General features: G+C 33.5%; 2 protein-coding genes across 2 annotated transcripts; one reads left to right on the top strand and one right to left on the bottom strand.

The window, feature by feature from the left end:
* The first annotated feature begins 4,861 nt into the window (after positions 1 to 4,861).
* On the top strand, positions 4,862 to 6,933 carry LOC134272931 (uncharacterized). Its single transcript, XM_062755107.1, has 2 exons — positions 4,862 to 5,075; positions 5,710 to 6,933. The coding sequence occupies exons 1-2, from the start codon at positions 4,926 to 4,928 to the stop codon at positions 6,931 to 6,933; spliced, it is 1,374 nt and encodes a 457-aa protein (XP_062611091.1). The 5' UTR covers positions 4,862 to 4,925.
* Positions 6,934 to 8,018: 1,085 nt separating this feature from the next.
* Positions 8,019 to 10,061, bottom strand: LOC134272932 (uncharacterized). Its single transcript, XM_062755108.1, has 2 exons — positions 9,508 to 10,061; positions 8,019 to 9,180 (listed from the first exon to the last, which is right to left on the bottom strand). Exons 1-2 carry the CDS (start codon positions 10,059 to 10,061, stop codon positions 8,019 to 8,021), a joined length of 1,716 nt encoding a protein of 571 aa, XP_062611092.1.
* Positions 10,062 to 11,658: the final 1,597 nt, after the last annotated feature.

Here is an 11,658-nt window from a genome sequence, read left to right as displayed (position 1 = left end):
ATATTGATATAATTCTGCTTTACAATAGTCCGTTTTAAGCCATGCTGGCAAATATTAAAGTCCTTTATGTAAATTTCGATTATTACCATAATGTTTTAGAGCAATGGGAACAGAATGTGGTCAAATGTACTTGAACCCTTTATAACCATTATATATATTTCAGCATTCTTAGCATTCTTACAAAGAGAATTGAAAAAAAAAAAAATTTTCAGTAATTGTAGACTTAGAAAGAAAAATAAATTGTGAAATAAATGAGTCTAAATCGATACTGAGGTATCCTATGCAGTTACTCATTAAAAAATGTCCGACCAAACAACGAAGATTTAATCAAAGTTTTAAGTTGTAAAATGTTACAACGTAATTCCTGATCCACAGGTACTCGATGTCTTTGCAGAAACACATGTTTAAGGATTCAAAGGACATTTTAAACATTCATTAAGATTTCTTTCAAAAATGCTTTTCATGTCGAATTTTTCTCCATACAAATTCTAACTTTAACATTAGAAGTACTCAGCGTACCCTGCAGATATTTAAATAATTATAGATATTTCAACTAGACGTAATGAACAAATAGTGATTAAATTACAACTGGAGGTGAGGTTTAACAAGTAGGCGGTTAGAAATTAAACAGAGATTTTAAAGTCTTATAATTTTGTAACTTTTAGAATATGCCACTGCCTGAAATGAATAGCTGAGAAGAAAAGAATGTATGTTTGTAAATGTATTAAGGTATCAAGTTACTTGAGTCACCGACATAAATACACCAATAATTCGATCTGATTCACGATTCGCCATTTTAAAAGAAAATTCGAGGCAGAATGTCCACAAAGGCAGGATATGTTGTGATACTTTGCAAAGAATGCCCTTATCCAGTGCAAGACTGGTGTACCGAATGTGAAGTTGGATTATGTCGACGTTGTGCTGTTGATCATCTGACCTTAAATATGAAGGACCACAATGTTCTTCCATACAGGGGTAGATACAAACCATATATTGTAAGGTCGAAGTGTAATCTTCATGGAAAACAGTACAGTACATATTACTGTTGGAATTGCCATTATCATTTGTGTGATGATTGTAAAAAGCAACATACAAATGAACTGTCTTCTAGGGAATCTATTCGAAAGTTCATTACAGAGTTAAGACAAAATACTAAAGTATTAAGAGAAGAAAAGACAAGTCGTCTTGTATCACAGAGTCATAATACTCAGCTACAGCAAAAGATGCGATGTATTGAGCTTATGTTAAATGACCATAAAAACGTTTTGCAAAATACATACAAATTGCAACATCTACTTTATAGGAGTTCCGTAGCTAAAAGGGGATTTTTAATATCGGTAGTGTTGGAGATGTGCAGCTCATTAAACTTAATGCCTTTCTACAATTTCCAACTTAGAAGGTGTTCCGATTTACAGGAAGTCGTTAACATTAGAGAGACACAAAAAGATGAATTTCCACTTTACACAGAAAGTGTAGCCGCCTGTGTTTGTTCTAGTTCATTTTGGGTAACAGTGGAAGACAGTAAGGGATGTCTGATCTACAGCAGAAAATACGATTCTCATGGCAAATTACTGCAGGAACTATCTCTTCCACCCAAGATGCCATGTTTCCATTCTATATCATCCTGTGGAAATATATATTACTTTAACGATGATAATGATTCAATTGAGCTTATTAATAAAGATGGCAAAACGCAAGTAATTCGAAAATTAGATGAGCTTTGCCTGAACAAAGATAAAACAATTTGTGGACTATATTCCAATATTTTTGATGTAATATTTTTGGCCATAACTTACAAAGCTAACCGTGGAACTATTGTGAGACTAGACACAATTTCTGATACAATAATTGCGATTGATTCTGACAGTCGAGGTAAGCCACTTTATAAAAGTCCAAGATGTACTGATGAAAATCAACATGGAATACTTTGTACTGTAGACGTACAAGGAATCGTTCTTTTTCAATTGAGCACCAATGAAAGAATACCTTGTGTTAAGGTTTCGCATCCTCGTACTGTTGTGATAAATTTCAAAGAGCAGTTTTTGGTGTGTTTTGGACCCGAAATGCGTCCACTTCTCGGAATTATCAGTGACAATGGAGAAATGCTCAGAAAGGTTCATTTCCCTCATGGTGAGATAGAGCTAATGTGTTATGATATAAAAAACATTCTTTTGATTGTTACAAATGACGGGTCAGTTATACAAAGACTATCCCTAAATATACTTCAAAGTAATAATGATCCCTAATGCTTAAGGGAAATAAGTTTCGATGGTTGTCATAATATTTATATCTGTTTTTACACTACCAGAATGATGAAAACTTATCTAAGACAAGAGTACTAAATGTATCTTTATTTATATTTAAAGATGAAACAGAATGTACTACAGAAGTTTTCAAGTACATGTACATAGTTGGCCATTGATTTCTGTGCTGTATTGTGTTTTTATTAATTTTTCTTTTCTCGTGGATCATATGTTAAAAGAAAAAACTGCAAAAAATGAATAGCATCTATTGTTCTGTGAATTTAGAAATTCGAATATAATTTTTGTGAGTAGTGGGGAGTCAATTTTTGAGGAATATGCATGTGTTCATTGATGTAATTTTTGGATAAAAAGTATTAAGTTTGCTGTCTTAGAAATCACTGAAATTACTGTTCGTTGAAGTTCAATACTCTCTTTGAAATTCTCAAGTAACGGAATTCCTCAAAAAAAAAAAAAAAAAAAAAAAAAAAAAAAATAACCAAAGCAAAAATATAAGATGGAAAGAAAGGGTTAATAGATTCCTTTCCATATGTAATTAATGTTAAGGACATTGGCAACGTTACTGGCTTTCATATAGACTTTTTGAAGATTTTTTGAACAGGTGTAATGGTACCAAACATAATCAATTAAGGTCCTTTTTACCCATCAAGCCAGCCTTCCTTTATAAATTTTGTCAAATCAATGTTTTTACAATTTTCAATGCATTTCCTATGTAAAATGTTGATAAAATGGGCCTATATTATTTTTAACCATACGTTTTCTCCCAAACCCATTTTTTCATAAGGTTTATACATAAAATACATAGTTGAAATCTTATTTCCGTTGACATGTATATACTTTGACTGAAAATGCAGATATAGAAACAAAAAACAGAAATACCAGCACTGTTCTTTAATTTTGAGTTACTTCCCTTAACATCTAATCAATATTCAAAATGATCAAGAGATTGGTTGTTTGTTTCCATTCTATAATTTACTTTATTAGAAACGAACTGTCATAAAACACGTTTGCAAGGATTTTTCAGCAACTTTTAATGGTGCCTCCTGCACATAACCTATAGAATCGTTCTCATCCGGTCTACCTAGCTATCACCACTTTCAGCATAATTATTTCACATCTTTGCACTTCCCAGTATTCTAAATGACGACCTGTTGACTGTCTGCCCCCTCTGCACAATGTAAACAAACCCATAGCTGCTTTTCTTTTATTACTGCATAGGCGTAGTCACAGGGGGGGGGGGGCAGCGGGGGCACCAGCCCCCCCTTTCAGATCGGGGAGGGGGGGGTCCAAGAGTATGTCTGTGCTCCCCCCCCCCCCCACTTTTTAATGAAGAACAAAATCACAGCTATTTTGAAATAATATTAATACATAGTTGTATAATAAAACTGTTTATAAAAATTGAAATTGAAAGGAACTTGCCTTTGAAAAAAAAAGTTGGCCACTACCCCCCCCCCCCCCCCCCCACGAAATAGGATTTTCGAGTTTGGGGAAGTTTACCTTTATTTTTTTTAATTTTTTTTTTTGCTTGTCAAAGATTTTCTGGACTTGATTGAGCCCCCCCCCCCCCCCCCCCCCCACTTTTAAGTTTGTGACTACGCCTCTGTACTGTATTGAGTTGAATAAATCCAATTAAAAAACACACGTCCTTTTGTTTACCTCTCAGCCTGTGACATACGCTTAATTTGTTTACAGCGCCTAGAGAATTCCATACGGGAGATCACTCTCAATGACTTTTTTTCATAAGTGAAAAAACCTATGTATAAACCATTTTTCCTCGGAAACCCTTCGTTGCCAATGACCTTAAAGATGATTTTTTTTCAGTTATCTGGACTAATCCTGTATAAAACTCATATATCTATCATTATTTAAATCTCTTTCTACAATATTAAATCAAAATTAGAATTAGGAAATGTTTACTAGAAACTAGGAACGTTTTTATAGCTGATAGTCTGTATGCAGGTATTGAGACTGTCATCACTAATCAGGTAGTTTGTGATAGTTGTGAATATCTCGGATGCATGCTTCAGAATCATTTTCCAATTGCTCGTGAAATATTCAAACGCCACCTATTTGTTTGTTGTTTGTAAGAGATAACAGTTTTAAAACAAATTTCTTTTATTTGTAAAACATGAAAAAATTAAATAAAGTATACAATGCGTATATGTATATATTTTTATAATGTCTGTGACGGTCTATCACTCTTTGGCACAAATATGGTCGTTAATGGCACTTCTACAACTGATAAACACCTTATAATTCAGCATTATAAAATGCATTTTCTTCTAATTTGGACTGTGCGTTTATTAAATTTCTCTATTATTTATCTCACCGATACATTATATTTCCAAACTCTGATATACTTACACTGCTTTCTTTTTCGCTGTTGCCTCAGTCAACAACCTGGTTATAGCGTCTTTCTATAACTAGGTTATCTTTCTTGAAAATCGGAACTCTTTTATGCCAGAAGATTTTCTATTTGTACTTCCGGTAGGTAAAAAAAAAGATCGTCTTTGTAAACAAGTAATAAATTCGGTCATTTGATTTGTGATCCTGGTGATGGGGAAATTATACTGCTGTGCCACGAACTGTCACAATTATAGTGGCAAAAATATTAAGGATAGAAAAGTGACATTACATAGATTCCCAGTTAATAAAAAACATAAAATGATATGGAAAAACCGTGTCAGCCGCAAGAATTGGAAGCCAACAAGTTGCTCTAGACTATGTTCCGAGCATTTCATCTCGCTGTCTGGACCGACGAAGGAGCATCCATTACCATCTATTTTTCATCACAAAACATTTAAGACTACAAACGTATGTATTTTTTTTATTTATCAGAATTGGGTAAATAAAATCAAGGACGTTTTTACCAGTTTCAAGTAAAGGTGTAATGATTCGATTATAGCATGAAAAGCAGCGTACCATGATGTATGGTGATACAATGAGGTTGTATCATGATAGGCCTATGTATTGTGATATTAGTTTTATGTTCCCTGTGGTATTTAGTATGAACTGAATTTCTTTGTTTATTATTTATATCAGATTATTATGTGGAAGGGTGGGGATTGTAGATTTTTTTCATAAACTTGATAAAGTTTACAGTATATATTTATGTATCATTGAATTGAATAAGTTCGGAATACAGTAAATAAATATCAGAAGTAAATAAAGATCATCAGTTTTATTAGGTTAAAGTAAAAGAACTTCATAAATTGCCTAACGCATTATTTATCGTGATACACAGGTGTACAATTTTGTACATGTACAATGATACGGTGCAATGTTTTGTGTATCACCACAAACTGGTATATAATTTTATTGTTACACCCGTAGTATAGACATATTTCCTTGAGGCTGAGAAAAAATCATTATAACTAATTAGTTTATTGAATGATGTACACCATATTTGTATGGATACTTATACTACACATGAGACCTTTATTTTCAGTTTGACCAAACAACGGAGGTTTTAAAAGAAATAAATGACAATCAACAAGAAAATACAGTGAGATCAGATTCAGAGACCTCAGAGTCCGATTCTGCTGAAAACCCTAGTTTTACTGTTGATGCAAACAAATCTGTATTGGACACATCCGTATTAATGCACGATTATTGTGGATTGATAGAAACATCAACCTTATCTCATCAGAAAAATCAACTGACACAAACTGATGTTCAACAGAATGACAGTGTTTGTATTCAGACAATTGAAAGTTACCTTGATACATGTGGGAGTAATATGGTCTCTTCAAAAAAATTTTGTGACAAAAGTACTGGTACAACCTTACCGTTTTTAACAGTTGAAGACTTGAAACAGGATATTTCATTTTATACTGGTCTGCCAAACAAGGAGACTTTTTATTTATTATTCCAACATCTGTCAGACTTTCATAAATGTACAGTTCCTGATACTGGAGGAAGACCCAAAAAAATGAGAGATATTGATGAGTTTTTAATGGTATTAATGCGTTTAAGGTTAGGACTCTTAATTCAAGATTTGGCTAAAAGATTTAATATATCTGTGTCAACCTGCAGTAAAATTTTTAATGAATGGTTAGATTTAATGTATGAGCATCTAGACTTTTTAGTAGCTTGGCCAGAACGGAATGTTATCAAAGAAAACATGCCTGACAGTTTTAAACGAAGGTACCCAAATTGTCGTGTTATTATTGACTGCACCGAGATCTACACAGAAACCCCTCAGTCACTCTCCAACAAAGGAAGGATGTATTCAGACTACAAGTCACACATGACATGGAAAGTGCTCATTGGAATTAGCCCTAGTGGAGTGATTACACATGTCTCAGATTTATGGACTGGAAGTACATCTGACAAACAAATCACAAAGTTGTCAAAATTAATTGAAAAATGTGAACCTGGGGATGCAATAATGGGTGACAAAGGATTCCTCATTGCTGACCTATGCACTCCAAATGGAATTCATCTCATTATCCCCCCTTTAAAGAAACATGGTAGGCTAACAAAATGTGAAGTGGAAAAAACCAGAAGGATTGCAAATTTAAGAATCCATGTGGAACGAGCAATGGAGCGAATAAAAAACTTCAAAATTATTCAAGGTGTAGTTCCAATATCACTTCACGACAAAGTGTCCAAAATAGTGTTTGTTGTGTGTGCTCTCTGTAATCTCATGCCCCCACTTATTCAGTCATAGTATAATCTACTATGTAAATCATAAAAAATAATGTATCTCTCAGAATAACTATAAGCATCAAGTACTTCATTGTGCAACATACTGCATATGTAGAGGAAAACTTGTTATTAAGTAGTTATACCATTTAATAAATAGCAAAAATCTACTTATGTTTTACATTATTTTTATTCGGTATGTCGATCATGAGCAAGTAAGAAATCAAGTGTTCCAAAGATCATAGCAATGATGAGCCAGAATGACTTCTTTCATTTGCACTGCCATTTCTTATGCCAGAAAATCTTAAAATTCTACATTTAAAAAGATTCAGAAATCTATCAATTCAGTTTACTGTTATTAAAGTAACTGTATGAATCAAGTTTTTAAATGCATCATGTCCTTGTATCATTGCAATGATCTTTGGTCTTGTGTAAAATTTATTACTATATTATAATGATTATGAGGTACCATAATGTATGTACCTACATTTACAAAAATAACATAAAGTACTCTGTTATAAATTTATTGATCAGATACTCACAAGTATTACAAAATAATAATGTTGATTATGATACCAGAGTACATGTACACATACCCTAAATGCACAGTTAACTTATGTAATACCTGATCATGCTGATTAGGCCATAATAAATAAATTGCTAGATTCTCATCCGAATATTTTTAAAAATCGAGGCGGGTGGGCAGCTTTTATTTTAATTTTTTTTTCAGCAGATTTTTTATTGACCAGGTCAGTCGGTGTAATTTTATCTACAGTACCCGAATAAAAGTCATAGTAAAGGTTCAATTATCTCTTACTTCACATCATCACCAATCTTTTTCAACCAATGACCTTTGTTTAAAATATATATGCATGTACCATATTACAGGAATTACCATATTTTCAGCTGTCAAAATCATGTCGACTTTCGCAGGATTTAAAACAAAAGTAGAATGGTAGATAAATACTGATCCCTAGAGAATTAGGACAAAGAAAAACAGAAATAAAAAAAATCGAGGCGGAGGTATAAAATCTGGGCGGGCGGGGATGAGAATCTAGGAATATTTTTATTATGGCCTTAGAGACTTTGAGTGACATATGTCAGTACTCATCAAAATTTTAATTTAAGACCCCTTTTAACTCTGTCTGAAAAAAGCTCGGGTAATACTGCAGAACAATAAAAAGAATTAAGTTTTGGAAGAATTTCATTTTCCCAAAGTTCCTCATCAAATAAAATTTTTTCAAATTCAAGACCTTTATTGGTCCATATAATAAAGTGGCACCACTTTCTTTGACTGATGGCCATTACTCCTTGAACCTGATAATAATATGCATGATTTCTCTTCAACTGTAAATTTCCATTTTCATCTAAGATACAAAAAAAATTGTTACTTAAAGCCGCTTCTTTGGGATGCACATCTTTAAAGCTGTAGGGACACTTTACTTCAATAACACCATGGTAAGGCTTGTAGTGAGAACAGTACACTAGTCCATCGGGGCTGGCACCTAAATGAGGTAGCCATTCCCTGACAACTAGTCCAGTCTCCTGGAATGTAAGTGGTGGATGTATCTCCCTCACCTTGAGCAGGTAGCAGTCAATGGCAACTTTTTCATGCTCTCGCCCCCATTCCATTGCTTTGTTTGAAAAAGATGGACAGTATCCAAGAATATACTTTAGTAAATTGTCAGGTAAAGTCTCTGGTTTTCTCCGTACAATTTTACCAAAGTCTGAGGCAGTTAGTCTCCCATGCCTCGCTTCTCTCCACATTGGGTTTATGTGTTGACCTTTGGTCATTTTATTAATAATTTCACACTCTTTTGCTGACACTTGAAGCGAACCAAAATACTGCATAAATTGTTGTTTACATTCATCGGAAAAAAGATCAACATTGTCCATGTAAAAGAAGGTAATATGGTGAAGTTCAGGTATTGATTCTGCAGTGGGGGGTAATGTTTCAATACGTGTAGTTGAAAAGGTTTTTAGCCAACCTGCCATTGGATTTATTTTTGCAAGATTTTCTTTAAAAACTTGAACAGATGGTAAGGTTAGGTCTGGATTTTTCTCAATGACACTATAGGAAGATGATTTGTTTTTCCCCGTTGTTTTGCTGAAATCCATGTCCTGTGCCTTTTTTGGTGAAAGATTTCTGCTCCGTGGTTTGATCCATTCGCATGCTTTTGAAGTTGGGGCAATTTTACCGGTGTGCTTTTTTACTGATATGTCAACAATTCCATACAACAATGCTGCGATATGGTTGCAAGCACCCCCTTCTCTAGAAGTGAAAAAAAAAAGAAATTATTATTTTTTTTTTTATAATTATTATCATTAAAACAACAAAGTGCTAGTACAGGTAGTATGTTGAATTTTAATGTTAATGTACAAAAATATTTCATGCACATGTAGGCTTACCTGTACTGAACACATTTTTACCTGTCAAGCATACTTTAATATTATGCATTAGAAAATGTTACAAAGAGCAGTTTAAAAAAATCGCAGGGCTATTTTTGGTTTTTCAGTAAATCACAGTGGCTCTAGCTTATTACATTAATATCAAGAATTTACATGTAATTTTCATGATTATATTATATAACTTACTTACCCTGCAACACAGTTACATTCTGCTGTGTGGACTCTACCAGTGACTTTTGACAAGCACACCCAAGACCTGTACGCAGGTTTTTTACTTTTGTCTTTGGTTGGAATTGAGGGTAAGCAGTCACATTTTATAATACAATGTAAAGAGTCTTTTGTAACTAGATTAATTTCAATATTCTGTACATGACCTTCATCATAAAATATTTTGGCTTTAAGTTGTCGCCTTGCAGATTGTTGGTTTAAATCAAAGGTACGTTTACTTAATACCAGGTAATTGTAAATTTCGTTTTCCGTAATGTCTGGAAAATACTCGCAGTTAGTCACCCAGCCTTCCGTTAGCTTTGACGGTACTGGTATTCCTTCCTCAAGCGGTGTGATTATTTTGTCCTGTGCATGCTGATCTCCCGAATCGACGTCGTCATGGTCTACATCTAATCCTAAGTCCTTTGCACCTTTAGCTCTCTGTATAAGTTCAAGTTTGTTTCCAAAATTTGGTTGTTTACACTTTTTAAGAAAATCAATTAGTTGTTTCTTTGTCATTTTATCAAAGGCCTCCATTTTTAAACGATTTAGCAACGTCCTTGGCGCATGACGCTACACCCTACATCAGCAACTTTTACCTACCGGAAGTTAAAAACCTCCAATTTAAGATAGTGCCTATGGGAAGGTAACTAGGTTATCGAAAGAGGCTATACTCATCACTCGAAACATGGTACATATTATACATAAATTTATCTGCAATAAAATTTGAGAAAAAAAAATTATGTGATGTGATGGCGGATAGGACAACAGTAATGGAACAACAAATCAGAGATATCAACATCAACACATCGTCTTCCTTCGTCTGTTTCAAATTATATATACAAAAATAGTGTATGATATGTTTTTTTTATTTAATTAGAAATGAAAAATTGTGAAAGACCTGAGACATTCAGTTTACATGATAAATATTTCAAATCAAATATTTGCCTTACATTCTCAAATGGTCGCATCAAAATAGCAATGTTTGTCAAGTGGTAACATTCACATTTGGTCACATGATTGCTTACCCTGGTTGTATTGCAGCCCTCTGAAGACAATGACCGGTAAAGATATTTAAGATTTAAGAAGTTTTAAATCACAGAAACGAAAACAGTAATTTATCTAGCATGATTCTGGAATTTGTCCAGTACAAAGAAAATTTAAACAAATACCCGATAGTGAAATTCCAAAACACGCATACAACGTCGGTCTGTTGAAGATCGATCTGTGAAATTTTTGAAAGAAAAAATTATCAACATATTCATTCATATTCATAGAAAAATTTTAAATTCTTAAGCTATTTAAGATCTGGCACTTTTACTCACCACTTTTGTCTTTGATATTCATCATGATTCCAGGGTTCAGTGAAATTCTCTCTCGTTCATCCACGATGTCCATAGAGAAAACATCTGAGTTTAGGTTGAAACTTTTCTTGATTCATTTCTAAGAGTAAATATAATCTGAATGCATTTCATGTATATACATACACTGGTAAATTATTACATAAATTTCTTTTCGTTTTTAAAAAGTAGAAAAAATATGCGTGTCCCTCGATGGATTTGAACCGGGGACCTTTGATATTGGGAGCTTTCGCTCATTCCACTGGACCAGCAAGGCTTGCAAGTATTGTGTATTTAAATTAATTTTGATGTTGGCAATTTGAGTGGCACTATTTTGTTTATCGTAGTAAGTTGCATGCATTCGGTTTAGGGTATTTAAATCTTGGAATCGGCTATTGTAATCACTCGACAAAAGTTAGCCAACGACTTACAAGTTTTTATGAATATTACTTTCGACGATTCATTTAGATGTATTTTCAGATATTGGAAAAAGTTTTGTTGAATAGGAAAACTCCCTCAATCAGGATGTTTACTGATTTCACATTTCAGCTGCAGTTTTGTATTCTTCTCCATTTAGAATCCTTTCAATAATGCCGCATTTGCTTTGATGTAGTGTTTACAGTCATTCTAATATGTTTTTATTTTGTTAGCTCTACTAAATTAAGTCAATTTATTGTACATTATAGTTAATGACACTTTTGCGTTAAGTTTGTGAGAATGAGTCCGCCATTCATTTTGTTTACCTCGCAATTGCTGCGGACTTACAGGTTTCCATAGTTTTTTCAACAAAAGGT

This window comes from Saccostrea cucullata, unplaced genomic scaffold (assembly GCF_032062105.1).
Source record: "Saccostrea cucullata isolate Sc308-1 unplaced genomic scaffold, CSIRO_AGI_Scuc_v1 ctg8016, whole genome shotgun sequence".
Taxonomy (NCBI): Eukaryota; Metazoa; Mollusca; class Bivalvia; order Ostreida; family Ostreidae; genus Saccostrea; species Saccostrea cuccullata.
The sequence above is the reverse complement of the archived record's forward strand: the minus strand, read 5'-3'. Positions and strand labels throughout refer to the sequence as shown.

What these genes read in the sequence shown, in the direction of transcription:
- LOC134272932 (XM_062755108.1), bottom strand. Translation starts at nt 10,061, where the DNA reads ATGGAGGCCTTTGATAAAATGACAAAGAAACAACTAATTGATTTTCTT. An exon ending in GAATGTAACTGTGTTGCAGG is followed by an intron (nt 9,181 to 9,507) that starts GTAAGTAAGTTA and finishes TTTCACTTCTAG; the next exon opens with AGAAGGGGGTGCTTGCAACC.
- LOC134272931 (XM_062755107.1), top strand. Translation starts at nt 4,926, where the DNA reads ATGATATGGAAAAACCGTGTCAGCCGCAAGAATTGGAAGCCAACAAGT. An exon ending in AAACATTTAAGACTACAAAC is followed by an intron (nt 5,076 to 5,709) that starts GTATGTATTTTT and finishes CTTTATTTTCAG; the next exon opens with TTTGACCAAACAACGGAGGT.